This window comes from Orcinus orca, chromosome 7 (assembly GCF_937001465.1).
Source record: "Orcinus orca chromosome 7, mOrcOrc1.1, whole genome shotgun sequence".
NCBI lineage: Eukaryota > Metazoa > Chordata > Mammalia > Artiodactyla > Delphinidae > Orcinus > Orcinus orca.
Genome location: NC_064565.1, coordinates 88,108,835 through 88,127,257, shown reverse-complemented (window position 1 = coordinate 88,127,257; position 18,423 = coordinate 88,108,835). Strand labels below are relative to the sequence as shown.

The 18,423-nt window shown below is 38.0% G+C and overlaps 1 protein-coding gene across 2 annotated transcripts in view; it reads right to left on the bottom strand.

Annotated features, from left to right (window-relative positions):
- The window catches only part of NBEAL1 (neurobeachin like 1), a 178,415-nt gene that overhangs the window by 57,573 nt on the left and 102,419 nt on the right, over nt 1–18,423 (bottom strand). For both annotated transcript variants that reach the window (XM_049712339.1, XM_049712338.1), the window contains 3 exons: nt 7,384–7,541; nt 5,354–5,478; nt 2,717–2,843 (listed from right to left, as the gene is read on the bottom strand). In XM_049712339.1, the coding sequence (XP_049568296.1) occupies nt 2,717–2,843; nt 5,354–5,478; nt 7,384–7,541 (410 nt within the window). The remainder of the gene's footprint in view (nt 1–2,716; nt 2,844–5,353; nt 5,479–7,383; nt 7,542–18,423) is intronic.

Genomic DNA, 18,423 nt, shown 5'->3' with positions numbered 1-18,423 from the left:
CTGATGCAGGGGACATGGGTTCGTGCCCCAGTCTGGGAAGATCCCACATGCCGTGGAGCGGCTGGGCCTATGAGCCATGGCTGCTGAGCCTGTGCGTCCGGAGCCTGTGCTCCACAACGGGAGAGGCCTCAACAGTGAGAGGCCCACGTACCGCAAAAAAAAAAAAAAAAAAAAAAAAAAAAAAATTTAGTGGAAGAACATTTTTGTAAATCCTGTATCTAATAAGGGACTTGTTGCTAAAATATGTAAAGAACACTTACAACTCAATAACTAAAAGACAACCCAATTAAAAAATAGGCAAAGGATCTGCATAAAGATTTCTCCAAAAATGACATATAAATGGCCAACAAATACATAAAAAGATGTTCAGCATCATTAGTCATTAGGGAAATGCAAATTAAAATCACAAGATACCACCTCTAACATTCTAGGATGGTATCATAAATTAAAAAAAAAAACAGAGAATAATAGAAGTTGGGGTAGATTTGGAGAAATTAGAACTTTCATACATTGCTGAGGGAATGTAAAATGGTACAGTCATTATGAAAAGTTCCACAATTCCTCAAAAGGTTAAACATAGAATTAACAAATGATCGGCAAATCCACTCCTAGTGTTTTTTTTTATACTCAAGATAAATGAAAACATAAGTTCATAGAAAAATGTGTACATGGGGCTTCCCTGGTGGCGCAGTGGTTGAGAGCCCGCCTGCCAATGCAGGGGACACAGGTTCGTACCCCGGTCCGGGAAGATCCCACATGCCGCGGAGCAGCTGGGCCCGTGAGCCATGGCCGCTAAGCCTGTACGTCCGGAGCCTGTGCTCCGCAACGGGAGAGGCCACAACAGTGAGAGGCCCGCGTACCGAAAAAAAAAATGTGTACATGAATATTCAAGGCAGTATTATTCATAACAGCCAAAAAAAAAAAATAGAAACTACATAAATGTCCATCAACTGCTGAACGGATAAACAAAAACTGTATATCCATATAATGGAATATTATTCAGCCACAAAAACAAATGGATGGAATCATTAAACTGAATGAAAAAAGCCAGACATAAAAAATAACATATTGAATGAAATACATGAAATGTTCAAAATAGGCAAATCCATAGAGAAAGAAAACCAATCAGTGGTTGCTAGAGGATGTGAGGAGAGAAAATTGGGACTGACTGTTGAAAGGTATAAGATCTCCTTTTGGGGTGATGGAAATGTTCTTGGACTAGACAGTGGTGATGTTGCACAACTCTGTGAATATACTAAAAAAACACTGAACTGTGCACTTTAAAATAGTCAATTTTACGTTAAGTGAATCTCAATTTTCAAAAAATATATCTCAATTTTTAAAAAAGTAGTCAAAAATGAAGACAAAATAAAAATCTCCACAGATAACAAAAGACTAAGAGAATTTGTGGCTTATAGACCTTCCTTACAAGGAATACTGAAGGAAGTCCTTCAGGCTTAAAAGGAAATGGCACCAGATGGCAATCTGAATGTACACCAAGAAATGAAGTGTATAAGTAGGTAAATGTGCAGGGAAATATAAAGGAAAGCATAATTACATAGTTTTTTCTTCTCTTAACTGATTTAAAGATAAGTGCATAAAACAGTAAATGCATTAAACTGTACTGTTGGGCTTAAAACATATACAGGTTTAATATGTATGGTAACAAAGGAGAGATGAGAAAATGAGTATGTTTTATATTTGTTTAGGGGAAGTTTTTAAACTACAAATTCAAAATTTTAAAATATATCTAAGGCTATTTTTTCCTGGGAGAGGTTTGATAATTTGTATCTTTCAAGGAATTTGTCCATTTCATTTAAATTGTCAAATTTATTGGCATAAAGTTGCCATTTCCTTTTTTTTTTTAAATGATGTCTGGAATTTTTTTTTTAATATTTATTTATTTGTTTAGGCTGCGCTTGGTCTTAGTTGCCACACACGAAATCTTCATTGAGGCATGCAGGATCTTTAGTTGCAGCATGTGGGATCTTTCAGTTGCAGAATGTGGACTTAGTTGCGGCGTGTGGACTCTTAAGTTGCAGCATGCGAACTCTTATAGTTGTGGTATGCACGCGGGATCTAGTTCCCCGACCAGGGATCATATCCAGGCACCCTGCATTGGGAGTGCGGAGTCTTACCCACTGGACCACCAGGGAAGTCCCTATCATTTCCTTTTAATTATTTTAATGTATTAAATCAATCATTTTAGTATTTGTAATGTTATCTCCTCTCTCATTCCTGATACTGGTAATTTATGTTGTCTTTATTTCCTTACCAATCTGGCTGGAGGTTTATTGTTTGGTTACCTGATTGTTAATAACCAACTTTTGTTTTCTTTGATCTTTCTTTTTGTTTTTTGGTTTTATCTTTCATGGACTTCTGCTTTTATAATTTCTTCCTTTTTCTTAAAAGTTAATATTTCACCTGTACTTTCCAGATAAATACCTCAGCTGTATCCCATAAATTTGATTCATTATCATTCAACTCAAAATATTTTCTAGTTTCAAGGTCCAGCTCCAAATTAACCCAGTCCTAAGAAGCCTTCTTCAATAGTTTCAGTTAACACTAATAGACTCCTAACAGCTGATATATAGTATCAATTGTTGGATTCTGGGAATGCATAGTATTAGAATTTCAAGCAAATATTTTCCACAATTTTACAATCCCATTTCTCAGAATAAAATAATTTTAAATTCTTTCAAGTACTTATACATACATATTTACTCTGGCTGTTATTTCCTCTTCAGGAAGATCTAATTTATCCTCCTCCATATCACTAACTTTTACTTGTTTCACTACTTCCAAAAGCAGTGAATCACTGGAAGGCTGCAAGTGCTGGATACCTGTTTAAACATAAAATGTTTGTTAAACACAAAGTAGGAAAATCATATCACAGTCCTTCTGTAATTTCTGACTGTTAATTATATGAATAATATGTATAATAAGTAAGGTACTTGAAATTTTCTAAGATAAGCGACTTACTACAGAGAAGTTTTTATACATGATTTAGAGTTATCTATGGTGCTTGCCTGTGATTTTTTAAAATAATTATACATATAATACAAGGAATAAATGTTTTAAAAGATGGTATTTATCTTTAATGATGGTATTATTTATGTTTCAGAAACAGGCCAAGTAATCTCTTTAATCATATTTACTTCTAAAGCATACTACTAAGTAAGTTAAAGAATTATTCTCACTACATTAATTCAATGGAATTATTTTTACTGTGCATTTGAACTACAGAAATATTAAGAAAGAATGTGACAAATTATTTTTAACTGCAAGATAATACAAAGACCAAAAGCTGAAGTGTTCCTTTCTGGAGTGTATGGAATTTAATAGATAATTCTGATACATATATATGCAACAAATGTCATGAACTATGCATTAATGTAAGAAGGCAGCGCTAGTGTAATGGAAAGAAAATGGGCTGTGAAATGGTAAACCTAAATTCAAATTCTATTCTGCCATTTATTAACCATATGACCCCTCTGAATCTATGTTTTTGCAACTGTGAAATGGAGATACATCACATCACACATAAAATAAATAAATGGTAGCTATTCTTACTGCACATTCATCTCTCAATTATCTGGTGGCATAAGAATAGTAATAAAAATATATGCATAATGTGCAGGTAGGACTGGAAAAAATGTATATGTTTAACTATGAATAAAGACATTTCATGTGTATAATAAAAACAATTCATGCTAAATAACAAAACACTGTAAAGATGACAAAACCTCCCTTAATGTCTCAAATGGTATCCTTGCTCTGACATACAAAATGAATTAACCTAATGTACAGCTGCATTTCTCTTTTATAAATCTGCTTTGACCACATACAAGTCTAGATAATCTGATACAAATAGAAAAATACTGACGAAAATACTTACAAACAAATATATGGAGTAGGTAAAACATTCTGCAGTTAATTCTGAAGTAAACTTCAAGGAACTTTAAAGAGTTTTAAAGACTGAGGTCACTGGTTTTATACTATTATCAATTTCACTTATTACATTCATTCATTCATTCAGCCGTGCTGTGCGGCTTGTGGAATCTTAGGTCCCTGACCAGGGATCGAACCCAGGCCCTCGGCAATAAAAGCGCAGAGTCCTAACCACTGGACTGCCAGGGAATTCCCCCAATTTCACTTTGAAATGTAAGATTTTTTTCTTCTGTACAATTTTATTATCATCATTATACTTGGGATAATTTTGAAAACTAAGTAAAGAAAGGAACAGAGATGGAAAAAGAGAAAGGACACTGGTTTTCCTGGACTTAAAACAACTGAGACCAAGAAGAAGAAACATAAAATTATACCTGTATACGTGTGTAAGAGGGTTGAAGAAGGAGGGAAAGGGACAGGGAATTTCCTGGAGTGGGATTTATTGGCAAAAATGAAGAAAAAATAGAGAACACTCTTCCTTAAATATTACTAAATTGAAGTCATTCACCATAAGATGTTTTCTGTGTGGTAAGTATAAAATTTTAAGAGGTAGAGAAAGTATAATAGTCTCAGGACATATACTGGGAGGACAAGCTATACACACTGACCGTTCCTGTATAAGACACTCTTTGTACCATGGACAAGGCCATTATTTTACATTAAGGGAAATCACTTACTGTGTCTGATTTATTTCAGAATATAAGACTCTAAATGGCAGGCATCGTAGCTCTCAATTTTATGGCATTTACTGTACTGGCCAATATATTAAGGCAATTTTAAAAAGTAAGATTAAAAAACTGGTACTCATTTCATCTATAACTTAGTCACTAAACATAAGGTGCACAGATGCTCAGTCAGATGGCTATAAAGGAAGGGCTTCATAAGAATTTTAGAAACTCTTTAAAATCTGTTTTGATATACTGCAAGGCTATGCATTTTTAAGCACTTTTTTCTAGAAAAAAGGCATTGGCCCATCTAGATACTAAATGTCTGGAGTTCTATACGAAGAACAGGTCATAGAAGAAAGACCTAAAGAGCTGCTAAGAATTCTAAATATTGAATATATTTAACATTAAACTCAGTTTTGGTAAGCAAAAGGCTAAGGTTAAAGGACCATGTTTTACTATACCATAATGGAGATAGAGATGATACATTTCACATCAACTACAGTATAATTTTATGAGCTTAAATTACATTTTTCCTTGAAAAACTGCAATCAATTGAAATAGGAAATCATTTTAGATTTAGGCCAAAGGCAACATACACAACCACTTAAATATCAATTATAAAATGTCACCCTTCTCTCATGATTAAATAATTTTGAAACAATGAAAACAATAACCAATCCCCACCAACACCCTCATTATCGTCAATAAATAATTAAACAGCCATTGAAACTCACCTAGATTATCTCTCAAAGCACTAGCTTCATCATGGGTTTTGAAGTTATAATTTGGCACCAATTTAAGTCTCATGCGGGAATAATTTTCTACGTTAGCTAGTTTCCAGTGAAGTGGATTTTGTTTCCTATGAATATTCATAAGTAAACAAATAAAACTATTTTGCTTAAAATTACAAAGACTGGTTATTGAAATAGAGTATCAGGTAGTTTACATTTTTTTGGCACCATTTTATAAAAACATTCACATTCCTTATCTCATTTGACCCAAACAACCCCGAGAAAAAAAACCAATGTTATTATGCATATCAACAGTATATACCTGAGGAATCTAAGACAGGCCCAAGATGCCATGTGATTTACAGGTACAGGAATAAGATTTGAACATAAATCTTCAGACTTACAGCTTGATATATTTTACTCTTTCACTGTTACAAGGAAGTTCTTAACTAGCTATTTAGGAGTTTATTCCAAATACAGTTTTCAAAATAAAATAATAAGTTTAGTACAAATAAAGATAATATAATTGCAAATGGATCAAAGATCTAAATATAAGAGTTAAAGCTCTTAGAGAAAACAATAGGAGTAAGTCTTCATGACCCTGGATTTGGGAATGGTTTCTTAGATATCAATAACATAAGCAACAAAAGAAAGAAACAGATAAACTGGACTTCAAAATTCAAAGCTTTTGTGCATCAAAGGCCACTTTGGAGAAAGTGAAAAGACAACCTACATATTTATAGACAATATATCCAATAAGGGTCTATTATTGAAAAAAAAAACCTCTTACAGTTCAACCACAAGAAGTCAAACAATCCAATTTAAAAATGGGCAAAAGACTTGAATAGACATTTCTTTAAAGAAGATATACAAATGGCCAACAAGTACCTGAAAAGATACTCAATGTCATTAGTCATTAGGGAATTGCAATGAAATCATAAGATACCACTGCACACCCACTAGGATGACCATAATTTAAAAAAAAAAAAAAGACAAGTCTTGGTAAGGTTGTGGAGAAACTGAAACCCTCAAACATTGCTGATAGGAATGTAAAATGATGCAGCTGCTGTTAAAAACTGTTTGGCAATTCCTCAGTAAGTTAAACACAGAATTACCATATGACCCAGTAATTCTTCCAGTACATAAGCAAGAGAATTAGAAACAGGTGTTGAAACAAACGCTTATCCACAGATGTTTACAGCAATACTATTCACAACAGCCACAAGGAAAGCAACACGATGTCCATCATCCATTCCACACAATGGAATATTATTCAGCCATAAAAAGGAAAGAAAGTAATGATACATGCTACAACGTAGTGAAAATCCTAAGCTAAATGAAAGAAGCTGGGCACAAAAGGCCACATACTGAATGACTTCATTTATATGAAATACCCAGAATAGGCAAATCCATAGAGACAGAGAGCAGATTGGTGGTTGCCAGGGGTCGGGGGAAGGGATAATAGCTAGTGACTGTTAATGGGTCCAGGGTTTCTTTTTCAGGTGATGAAAATGTTCTGAAGCTGGACAGTGGTGATTATTACACAACATGAGGAATGTACTTAATGCCACTAAATTGTACATTTTAAAATGGTTAAAATAGCAAATTTTATATTAAGTGTATTTTACCACAATAAAAAAGGGCTGTTAAAAAATGTGTGTGTGTATAAAATATAATTCAGCAAAACAGAAGTGACTTAGGATCAAATAAAGAAATTGTAAAATATTCAAATACACATCGTCACTAACCCTAGCTCAAAGAGGTGGTATCAGGAAGACAGAAGTAAATGGAATCAAAACAAATTCTATGTCACAGGGTAAGAGTAAAGGAAATAACTCCATGGTGAAAAACATATACACACAAAGCTCTACACATACCGAACTTATAATCCATAAAAGGCAAGCAAATTAATTAAAAGTAATCTTTTAAAAATTGAACATTTTAAAAATTGGATTGGCGAGATCACTGATTCATAAAGTTCTAGATCAGAGCTCTAAAGAAAAAAGGGTATTTAATGAATGATAGACATCTACCTTTCAGCCCAAGGTCCCCTTTCACATGTAAGATAGAGCTTTATTGCCTTCCAGCGTCTCAGAGTGGCTAACTGTGGACTGCTAAGTTGTTTAAGCATATTATTATACCTCAAGTTCTCTTGGCGTGCTTTTCGATTAAATGGCTCCACAAAAAACTCCTGAAAGAAACAGCAATAAATAATAGCACTGAATCATATATTTAGAGGTATATTTAAAATTTAATGCCATAATTTTAAACATCTGACCCAATAAAATCAAGCAATGAAAGAAAGAAGCTGGTAACCAACAAGATTTTCTTATTCCATTAGAATCATTTCTTTAATATAATTCTAGCTATAATCTACTTGTATTTTTTAAAACTTAAGAAAGTAACTAACCAACAATAAACATGTGAAGAACTTCAAAAATGTAAAGTGTCTCAACATAAGATTTTAAATCTCAGAATTATTAACCTTATACCATCAAGTAAAATGATTTTCTTCTGAGATCTTTTGATTTATAAGGCATCTGGAATGTGACTCAAGTTTAAATAAAGTAAAAGGAAGAGTAACCACATTCTACTCTACTGTTGATGGCCTGAAAGGCAATGCCAAAGACAAAAGAAATCTATAGGGGCAAATCTCTCACAATGAAAAATTCCATCACTTAAGAGTGCTACTCTCTGAACAGCATCCTAGCTAGCAAATGAATTCACATACCTATTCCAGTTTTCAGGATAAAATAGATTCTGATAATAAGTTCTACCAAGATATAACTCTAAGCCCTGAAATTAAAATTTTAAAGTTTTCAAAAAGACAAGAGGTAAGCCTGGCTTATCTAACTCACACTGACATTCATTTATGAGGAAATATTAGGAACTAAAATAGTATTTAACTTGTTTCAAACAAATAACACTGAATCACATTAAAATGAATATTTAAAGACATTGATTTAAGAGACACCTTTTAAGGACTTCTCTGGTGGCACAAGTGGTTAAGAATCCACCTGCCAATGCAGGGGACACGGGTTTGGTCCCTGGTCCAGGAAGATCCCACATGCCACAAAGCAACTAAGCCTGTGAGCCACAACTACCGAGCCTGCACTCTGGAGCCCGCACGCCACAACTACGGAAGCCTGTGCACCCTACAAGCCCTGCCGCAACTACTGAGCCCACGTGCTGCAACTACTGAACCCGCATGCTGCAACTACTGAAGCCCGTGCACCTAGATCCCGTTCTCCACAACAAGAGAAGCCACTGCATGAGAAGCCCAGGTACCACAACGAAGAGTAGCCCCCACTCGCAGCAACTAGAGAAAGCCCACGCACAGCTATGAAGACCCAACACAGCCAAAAAAAAAAAAAAAAAAGACATCTTTTAAAGAGGCAGTACAGACATGTGTGGCTATAAGCTTTGGAACTAGACCTGGGTACAAATCTTAGGTACTTAATTCTCTGAAGCTCAGTACCATCACCTGTAAGATGGGGCTGACAGTAATTGTCATCATAAAGATTAAGATTTAATGTGCTTAATATAATGCCAGAAAAGTAGCAAGCTCTCAATAAATTATAGTTATTATTATAATTGTTACTGGAACTACTACCATATTTGTAGGAAATCAATGATTTGGGAGACAGTGTTATCGAATATTTAAAACAGATCATTGCTGAGACAACTGAAGAAGTCATGAAAGCTCCATGATAATTAAACATCAATTTCACAGTTTTGAAGTTCAAGCACATAAGGATATTCTTTTTTTTTTTGGTTGTGTTGGGTCTTCGTTTGCTGCATGCGGGCTTTCTCTAGTTGTGGCGAGCGAGGGCTGCTCTTCATTGCGGTGGCTTCTCTTGTTGTGAAGCATGGGCTCTAGATGCATGGGCTTCAGTAGTTGTGGCACGTGGGCTCAGTAGTTGTGGCTCACGGGCTCTAGAGAGCAAGCTTGGTAGTTGTGGCGCATGGGCTTAGTTGGTGCATGGCATGTGGGATCTTCCCGAAACAGGGATCGAACTCATGTCCCCTGCATTGGCAGGCAGATTCTTAACCACTGCGCCACCAGGGAAGTCCTCATAAGGATATTCTTTTTTTTTTTTAAAGGGAGAAGCAAATCTGCCTTTATTCTTAGAAAACGTGATCACCAATGATGAAAATCCAACGGCATCTACCAAAGAGCTACTAGAATAAGTGAGTTTAGAAAGGCTGCAGGATACAACATCTTCTACAGGAAGCTAACTCTTCCTAACAAAAGGCCTATATGACTGTCCTAGCAGCTTTTCTTCACTGATCTGAGACAAGGCCAGTAAGCCACAAAGCTCCTTATTCGAGTGTTTCTCGGTTGTTTGCTCTTGTCATACAAACCCAGTTTTTAAAAAAATTTTACTGAGGAGACCCAGTAGTGACTGGGATGTGGGAAACCAGCATTCTGGTGGGAGGGTACATTTTCTGTACAGTTTGGCGAGCAATTTCACACACTGCAGATTAAGAGCTTTAAATATTTAACCAATTCTACCTCTTGTCTATCTTAAGAAAACAATCATTCAGGCAAAGCTCTATATACAAGCATTCCACTGAATCATTACCTATAATATGGCAAAAATTGAAAATAATTTAAACATTCAATAATGTATCTTTTACGTATCCATTCAATAATGCTTTTGAAGAACTTTTAGAAAAAGGTTCATGTTAGATGAAAAATATCAGGAAAAATGCTAAACTTGCAAAATATTATTACTGTTACATATTTACTACATAAATACAACTATAAAACTAAGAAAATATTCCAGAATGTGGACAGTAGTTAATACTGAATGACAGGACCTATCCTCTTCCACTTCTTAAACTGTCTTCAATTACGTTGTACTACTTGAATATCTGAATCACAGAACCTCCCCTCCAATCTAAGGACAAAGGAAAGAATATTTAAAGGTGCTATATTTGAAAATAAAGTCAGACATTGCATCATAGCTCAGTTTTATTTTCAGTAGTTAAGAAACATTTAAGCACCAAACAAAGCAAGTGAACCCTCAGCACCCAAGGGCCAGTAGAGGCAAAAGATGAGGCCCCCATAGTAAAGTGGCAACTACTGCAGGAATCACTGCCCTAGGAAGGATGCACTGTCTAGGAAGGGACACAAGTTTAGACCTTAACCCCTTTCCCTAGCCCTGACTTAGTGGGCAACAAGGGGCCCAAAGCGCTGCATAGTCCGGATCGCCAGAGAAAGCTGGTCAAGAAAGTTGACGATGGAAATTCGGAGAAGGCGGGAATCCAGCTCTCCAGCAGACCACCAGGACGCTGCCGCTATGAGCTCCTTCCCAATCGCCCCTTGGTGCGGTTCAGCACCTGGGGCCAGGGACCCACGGACAATCTCCGCCTCCAAGGTGGATGGGAAAGGCACGCTTTGGGCAGATACGTGTGGCCGGCTTCCCGGCCCTTTGGCCGTGGATGCGGGGTGTCCGCCCGGTCCCGAAGAGTGCTGTGCCGCCGCGACACACAGAGCTCTGTAGTTTGCAGCGGCGGCAGCATCCGCGCTGCAGGGGCCGCCCGGCCACCCCTGCCACCCCAGCTGCCCAGGACTTCAGAGCCACCTGCTATCCTGCCTGCGCCCCCCATAAGGATATTGTCAAATCAGGTTTTCCTAGAAAAGCTAAGTGTGAAGTTAAAGAGAAAATGCTGGTTGGTATAGTAGTTGGTAGAACATCTTTGAGGGCAATATAACAGTAATTATTCTCATAATTGCTCCATACCAGTAATTCCACTTATTCTAGGGAAGTCATTGTGGATAAGCATAAAAATATGACTACAGAGACGATCGATACTATTTGTAACAAAGAAGAAACTGGTAAATTAGGTCTAAAACCGGGAAATAAGTTTAACTCTTCTAATACATAATATAATGGAATATTAGACAATCATATAATGGCATGGAAAAATGTTCACAGTACATTTTAAGAAAGTAGTAGCAAATGAAACTACCATTTTGGTTAAACCAAATATATACATAAAAATACAGGAAGGATAATATACCAAAATATTAGTAGTGGTGGATTACAAATGTTTCTTTTTATACCTAAGTTATGGAATAAACATGTGTTTTTATTTGGTCTTCTCTAATTTGTTTCATCTGTGTTCTCTAGTTTTTAGCATATAGATTCTATACATATTTTGTTAGATAGATATCTAAGTACCTCATTCTTTTTAGACCCATTGTAAATAGTATTTATTTAATTGCTGTTTCCAATTGCTCGTTGCTAGTATATAGAAATATGATTAAATTTTGTGTATTGATATTGTGTCCTGCAATGTTGCTAAATTCATTAATTATAGATTTCTGATAGATTCCTTAGGATTTTCTACGCAGATAATTATGTGATCTGCAAATAGTTTTATTTCTTCCTTCCCAATATAAATGCCTTTTTTTTTCTATTCTTATTGCATTTGCTATGTCTTATAGTACAATAGTGACTAAGAAGAGTGAAAGTGAACATTCCACCCTAGTCTCTATTTTATGGGGAAAGCACTCAGTTTTTCACCATTAAATATGAAGCTAGCTGTACAATTTTTGTAGAGATTTAGGTATTCCCTTCTAATCCTAGTTTGCTAAAAACTTTGATCATAAATAGATGCTGAATTTTCTCAAATGCTTTTTCTGCATCTACTGATATGATCATGTACTTTTTCTTGATAAGTCTATTAATGTGACTGATTATTAACTGATCATCAAATGTTGAACCAGCCTTGCATTCCCAACAGACACTCTACCTGGTTGTGATGTATTTTTTTTTATACATTGCTAGATTTGGTTTGCACCTATGTTCCCAAGGGATACTGGTCTTTAGTTTTCTTGCACTGTTTTTGTATGGTTTCAATATGAGGGTAATATTGCCTCATATAATGAGTTGGGAAGTTATGCCACTTTTCAATTTTCTGAAGAGAGTGTGAGGAATTGGTGTAATTTCTCCGTTAAACACTTGGTAAAATTTGCCACTGAAACCATCTGGGCCTAGAGTTTTCCCTCTTGGAAGGTATTTAACTATAAATTCAATTTCTTTAACAGAGAACTATCCAGGTTATCTACTTATTATTGAATTAGTTTGGGAAATTTGTAGTTGTCAAGAAATTGATCCATTTCATCTAAATCATCTTATTTATGTGCACAGATTAGCCTGTAGTAGTCCCTTATTATCATGTTGATGTCTGTGAAGTCAGTGGTGATTCATTTCTGGTATGAGTAATTTTTCACTTTTTTTCCCTCAATTTGGCTAGAAGTTTAGCAATTTTATTGATATTTTAAGTAGATTTTGGTTTCATTGATTTTCTCTATTGTTTTTCTGCTTCCAATTCCGTTGATTTCTGCTCTTTAATAAGGGAATTCCCTGGTGGTCCAGTGGTTAGGACTTGGCGCTTTCACTGTGGTGGCTCAGGTTCAATCCCTGGTCGGGGAATTAAGATCCCACAAGCCGCGTGGCACGGCCAAAACAAAAAAATAACAAACAAAAAAACCAAACTAATGTAATTTAGTTTACTTTTTCAAGTTCCTTAGGGTAGAATGAACTTATACTAAAAAAGAAGAAAGGTCTCAAATTAATAAGTACTTTGTATTATAAATTTCCCTCTAAGCACTGATACATACTCAGCCTCCTTAAAGATATCTACTATCAGCCTGATAGACTTTTTACATAATCACTATGTACAGAACATTTTGATATTAATTTTTAAGTTCTTATCTGTTTTTCTTCCAATTCTCAAATAATTTTTGGACAAACAATAAGAAACACTGTTCGGACTGAAGTGCCCTGGAGCCCGAGGGGAGGGCGGCCTCACTAAGGCTGCCGGCTCTGGAGGGGCCCCACCAGCTGAAGCCGCAACAGTCCTTGGGACCGCGGGCCAGAGTGAGTATAACGTGGAGGAGCTTAAAGATGGCGGAAGCGTAAGATGCGGAATCACCTTCCTCCCCACAAATACATCAGAAATACATCTATCTACATGTGGAACAACTCCTACAGAACACCTACTGAACTTTGGCAGAAGACCTCAGACCTCCCAAAAGGCAAGAAACTCCCCACGTACCTGGGTAGGGTAAAAGAAAAAAGAAAAAAACAGAGACAAAAGAATAGGGACGGGACCTGCACCAGTGGGATGGAGCCGTGAAGGAGGAAAGGTTTCCACACACTAGGAAGCCCCTTATCGGGCGGAGACTGCGGGTGACGGAGGGGGGAAGCTTCAGAGTCACGGAGGAGAGCACAGCAACAGGGGTGCGGAGGGCAAAGCGGAGAGATTCCCGCACAGAGAATCAGCGCCGACCGGAACTCACCAGCCTGAGCGGCTTGTCTGCTCACCCGCCAGGGCAGGAGGGGGCTGGGAGCTGAGGCTCGGGCTTCGGAGGTCAAGATCCCAGGGAGAGGACTGGGGTTGGCTGCATGAACACAGCCTGAAGGGGGTTACTGCGCCACGGCTAGCTGGGAGGGAATCCAGGAAAAGTCTGGACTTGCCGAAGAGACAAGAGACTTTTCCTTGCCTCTTTATTTCCTGGTGCGTGAGGAGAGGGTATTAAGAGCGTCGCTTAAGGGAGCTCCAGAGATGGGCGCGATCCGCAGCTATCAGCGTGGACCCCAGAAACGGGCATGAGACGCTAAGGCTGCTGCTGCCGCCACCAAGAAGCCTGCGTGCGAGCACAGGTCACTATCCACACCTCCCCTCCCGGGAGCCTGTGCAGCCCGCCACTGCCAGGGTCCCGGGATCCAGGACCCGTCAGAAAGCACGGCGCGCCTCAGGCTGGTGCAACGTCCCACCGGCCTCTGCCGCCACAGGCTCGCCCCGCATCCGTACCCCTCCCTCGCCCCAGCCTGAGTGAGCCAGAGCCCCCGAATCAGCTGCTCCTTTAACCCCATCCTGTCTGAGCGAAGAACAGATGCCCTCGGGCGACCTACACACAGAGGCGGGGCCAAATCCAAAGCTGAACCCCGGGAGCTGTGCGAAAAAAGAAGAGAAAGTTCTCCCAGCAGCCTCAGGAGCAGTAGATTAAATCTCCACAATCAACTTGATGTACCCTGCATCTGTGGAATACCTGAATAGACAACGAATCATCCCAAATTGAGGAGGTGGACTTTGGGAGCAATGATATATATATTTTTCCAACTTCTCTTTTTGTGAGTGTGTATGTGTATGCTTCTGTGTGTGATTTTGTCTAGGGGTCTATTTGTCCATGGGGTCTCTCCGTCTGGTTTTCTTCTTATTACTTAAAAAAATTTTTTTCTTAATTATTTTTTATTTTAATAACTTTATTTTATTTTATTTTATTTTATCTTCTTCTTTACTTCTTTTTTTTTTTCTCCCTTTTATTCTTATCTGTGGGGAGGACAGGCTCTTGGTGCTCCAGCCAGGCGTCAGGGCTGTGCCACTGAGGTGGGAGAGCCAACTTCAGGACACTGGTCCACAAGAGACCTCCCAGCTCCACGTAATATCAAATGGCAAAAATCTCCCAGAGATCTCATCTGAATGCCAAGACCCACCTCCACTCAATGACCAGCAAGCTACAGTGCTGGACACCCTATGCCAAACAACTAGCAAGACAGGAACACAACCCCACCCATTAGCAGAGAGGCTGCCTAAAATCATAGTAAGACCACAGACACACCAAAACACACCACCAGACGTGGACCTGCCCACCAGAAAGACAAGATCCAGCCTCATCCACCAGAACACAGGAACTAGTCCCCTCCACCAGGAAGCCTACACAACCCACTGAACCACCCTTAGCCACTGGGGACAGACACCAAAAACAACATAAACTACAAACCTGCAGCCTGTGAAAAGGAGACCCCAAACACAGTAAGTTAAGCAAAATGAGAAGACAGAGAAACACATAGCAGATGAAGGAGCAAGGCAAAAACCCACCAGACCAAACAAATGAAGAGGAAATAGGCAGTCTACTGGAAAAAGAATTCAGAATAATGATAGTAAAGATGATCCAAAATCTTGGAAACAGAATGGAGAAAATAAATGATTGACAAGGACCTAGAAGAACTAAAGAGCAAACAAACAATGATAAACAACACAATAAATGAAATTTAAAATTCACTACAAGGGATCAGTAGCAGAATAACTGAGGCAGAAGAATGGATAAGTGACCTGGAAGATAAAATAGTGGAAATAACTACTGCAGAGCAGAATAAACAAAAAAGAATGAAAAGAAGTGAGGACAGTCTCTGAGACCTCTGGGACAACATTAAACAAACCAACATTCGAATTATAGGGGTCCCAGAAGAAAAAGAGAAAAAGAAAGGGACTGAGAAAATATTTGAAGAGATTATAGTTGAAAACTTCCCTAATATGGGAAAGGAAATAGTTAATCAAGTCCAGGAAGCACAGAGAGTCCCATAAAGGATAAATCCAAGGAGAAACATGCCAAGACACATATTAACCAAACTATCAAAAATTAAATACAAAGAACAAATATTAAAAGCAGCAAGGGAAAAACAACAAATAACACACAAGAGAATCCCCATAAGGTTAACAGCTGATCTTTCAGCAGGAACTCTGCAAGCCTGAAGGGAGTAGCAGGACATATTTAAATTGATGAAAGAGAAAACCCTACAACCAAGATTACTCTACCCAACAAGGATCTCATCAGATTTGACGGAGAAATTAAAACCTTTACAGACAAGCAAAAGCTAAGAGAATCCAGCACCACCAAACCAGCTTTACAACAAACGCTAAAGGAACTTCTCTAGGCAGGAAACACAAGAGAAGGAAAAGACCTACAATAATAAACCCAAAACAATTAAGAAAATGGTAATAGGAACATACATATCGATAATTACCTTAAATGTAAATAGATTAAATGCTCCAACCAAAAGACATAGACTGGCTTAATGGATACAAAAACAAGGCCCAGGGCTTCCCTGGTGGCGCAGTGGTTGAGAGTCCATCTGCCAAAGAACAGGACACGGGTTTGTACCCCGGTCCGGGAAGATCTCACATGCCGCAGAGTGACTGGGCCCGTGAGCCATGGCCGCTGAGCCTGCGCGTGCAGAGCCTGTGCTCCACAACGGGAGAGGCCACAACAGTGAGAGGCCCGCGTACCACAAAAAAAAAAAAAAAAAAAAAAAACAACAAGGTCCATATATATGCTGTCTACAAGAGACCCACTTCAGACCTAGGGACACATGCAAACTGAAAGTGAGGGGATGGAAAAAGATATTCCATGCAAATGGAAATCAAAAGAAAGCAGGAGTAGCAATTCTCATATCAGACAAAATAGACTTTAAAACAAAGACTAGTACAAGAGACAAAGAAGGACACTATATAATGATCAAAGGATCAATCGGAGAAGAAGATATAACAATTGTTAATATTTATGCACCCAACATAGGAGCACCTCAATACATAAGGCAAATACTAACAGCCATAAAAGGGGAAATCGACAGTAACGCAATCATACTAGGGGACTTCAACACCCCACTTTCACCAAGGAACAGATCATCCAAAATGAGAATAAATAAGGAAACACAAGCTTTAAATGATACATTAAACAAGATGGACTTAATTGATATTTATAGGACATTCCCTCCAAAAACAACAAAATACACATTCATCTCAAGTGCTCATGGAACATTCTCTAGGATAGATCATACCTTGGGTCACAAATCAAGCCTTGGTAAATTTCAGAAAACTGAAACCATGTCAAGTATCTTTTCCGACCACAACACTTTGAGACTAGATATCAATTACAGGAAGAAACTGTAAGAAATACAAACACATGGAGGCTAAACAACACACTACTTAATAACCAAGAGATCACTGAAGAAATCAAAGAGGAAATAAAAAAAAAACCTAGAAGCAAATGACAATAAAAACACAACAACCCAAAACCTATGGGATGCAGCAAAAGCAGTTCTAAGAGGGAAGTTTATAGCTATACAAGCCTACCTTAAGAAACAAGAAACATCTCAAATAAACAACCTAAGCTTATACCTAAAGCAATCAGAGAAAGAACAAAAATCTCCAAAGTTAGCAGAAGGAAACAAATCATAAAGATCAGATCAGAAATAAATGAAAAAGAAATGAAGGAAAAAATAGCAAAGATCAATAAAACTAAAAGCTGATTCTTTGAGAAGATAAACAAAATTGATAAACCATTAGTAAGACTCATCAAGAACAAAACGGAGAAGACTCAAATCAGTAGAATTAGAAATGAAAAAGGAGAAGTAACAACTGACACTGCAGAAATACAAAGGATCATGAGAGATTACCAGAAGCAACTATATGCCAATAAAATGGACAACCTGGAAGAAACGGACAAATTCTTAGAAATACACACCTTCTGAGACTGAACCAGGAAGAAATAGAAGATACGAACAGACCAATCACAAGCACTGAAATTTAAACTGTGATTAAAAATCTTCCAACAAACAAAAGCCCAGGACCAGATGGCTTCACAGGCGAATTCAATGAAACATTTAGAGAAGAGCAAACACCTATCCTTCTCAAACTCGTCCAAAACATAGCAGAGGGGGCTTCCCTGGTGGCGCAGTGGTTGAGAGTCCTCCTGCCAATGCAGGGGACACGGGTTAGTGCCCCGGTCTGGGAAGATCCCACATGCCGCGGAGCGGCTAGGCCTGTGAGCCATGGCCGCTAAGCCTGTGTGTCCAGAGCCTGTGCTCTGCAATGGCAGAGGCCACAACAGTGAGAGGCCTGCGTACTGCAAAAAAAAAAAAAAAATAGCAGAGGGAGGAACACTCCCAAACTCATTCTACGAGGCCACCATCACTCTGATACCAAAACCAGACAAGGATGTCACAAAAAAAAAAAACTACAGGCCAATATCACTGATGAACATAGATGCAAAAATCCTCAACAAAATACTAGCCAACAGAATCCAACAGCACATTAAAAGGATCATACATTATGATCAAGAGGGGTTTATTCTCAGGAATGCAAGGATTCTTCAATGTATGCAAATCAATCAACATGATACACCATATTAACAAATTGAAGGAGAAAAATCTTATGATCATCTCAACAGATGCAGAGAAAGCTTTTGACAAAATTCAACACCCATTTCTGAT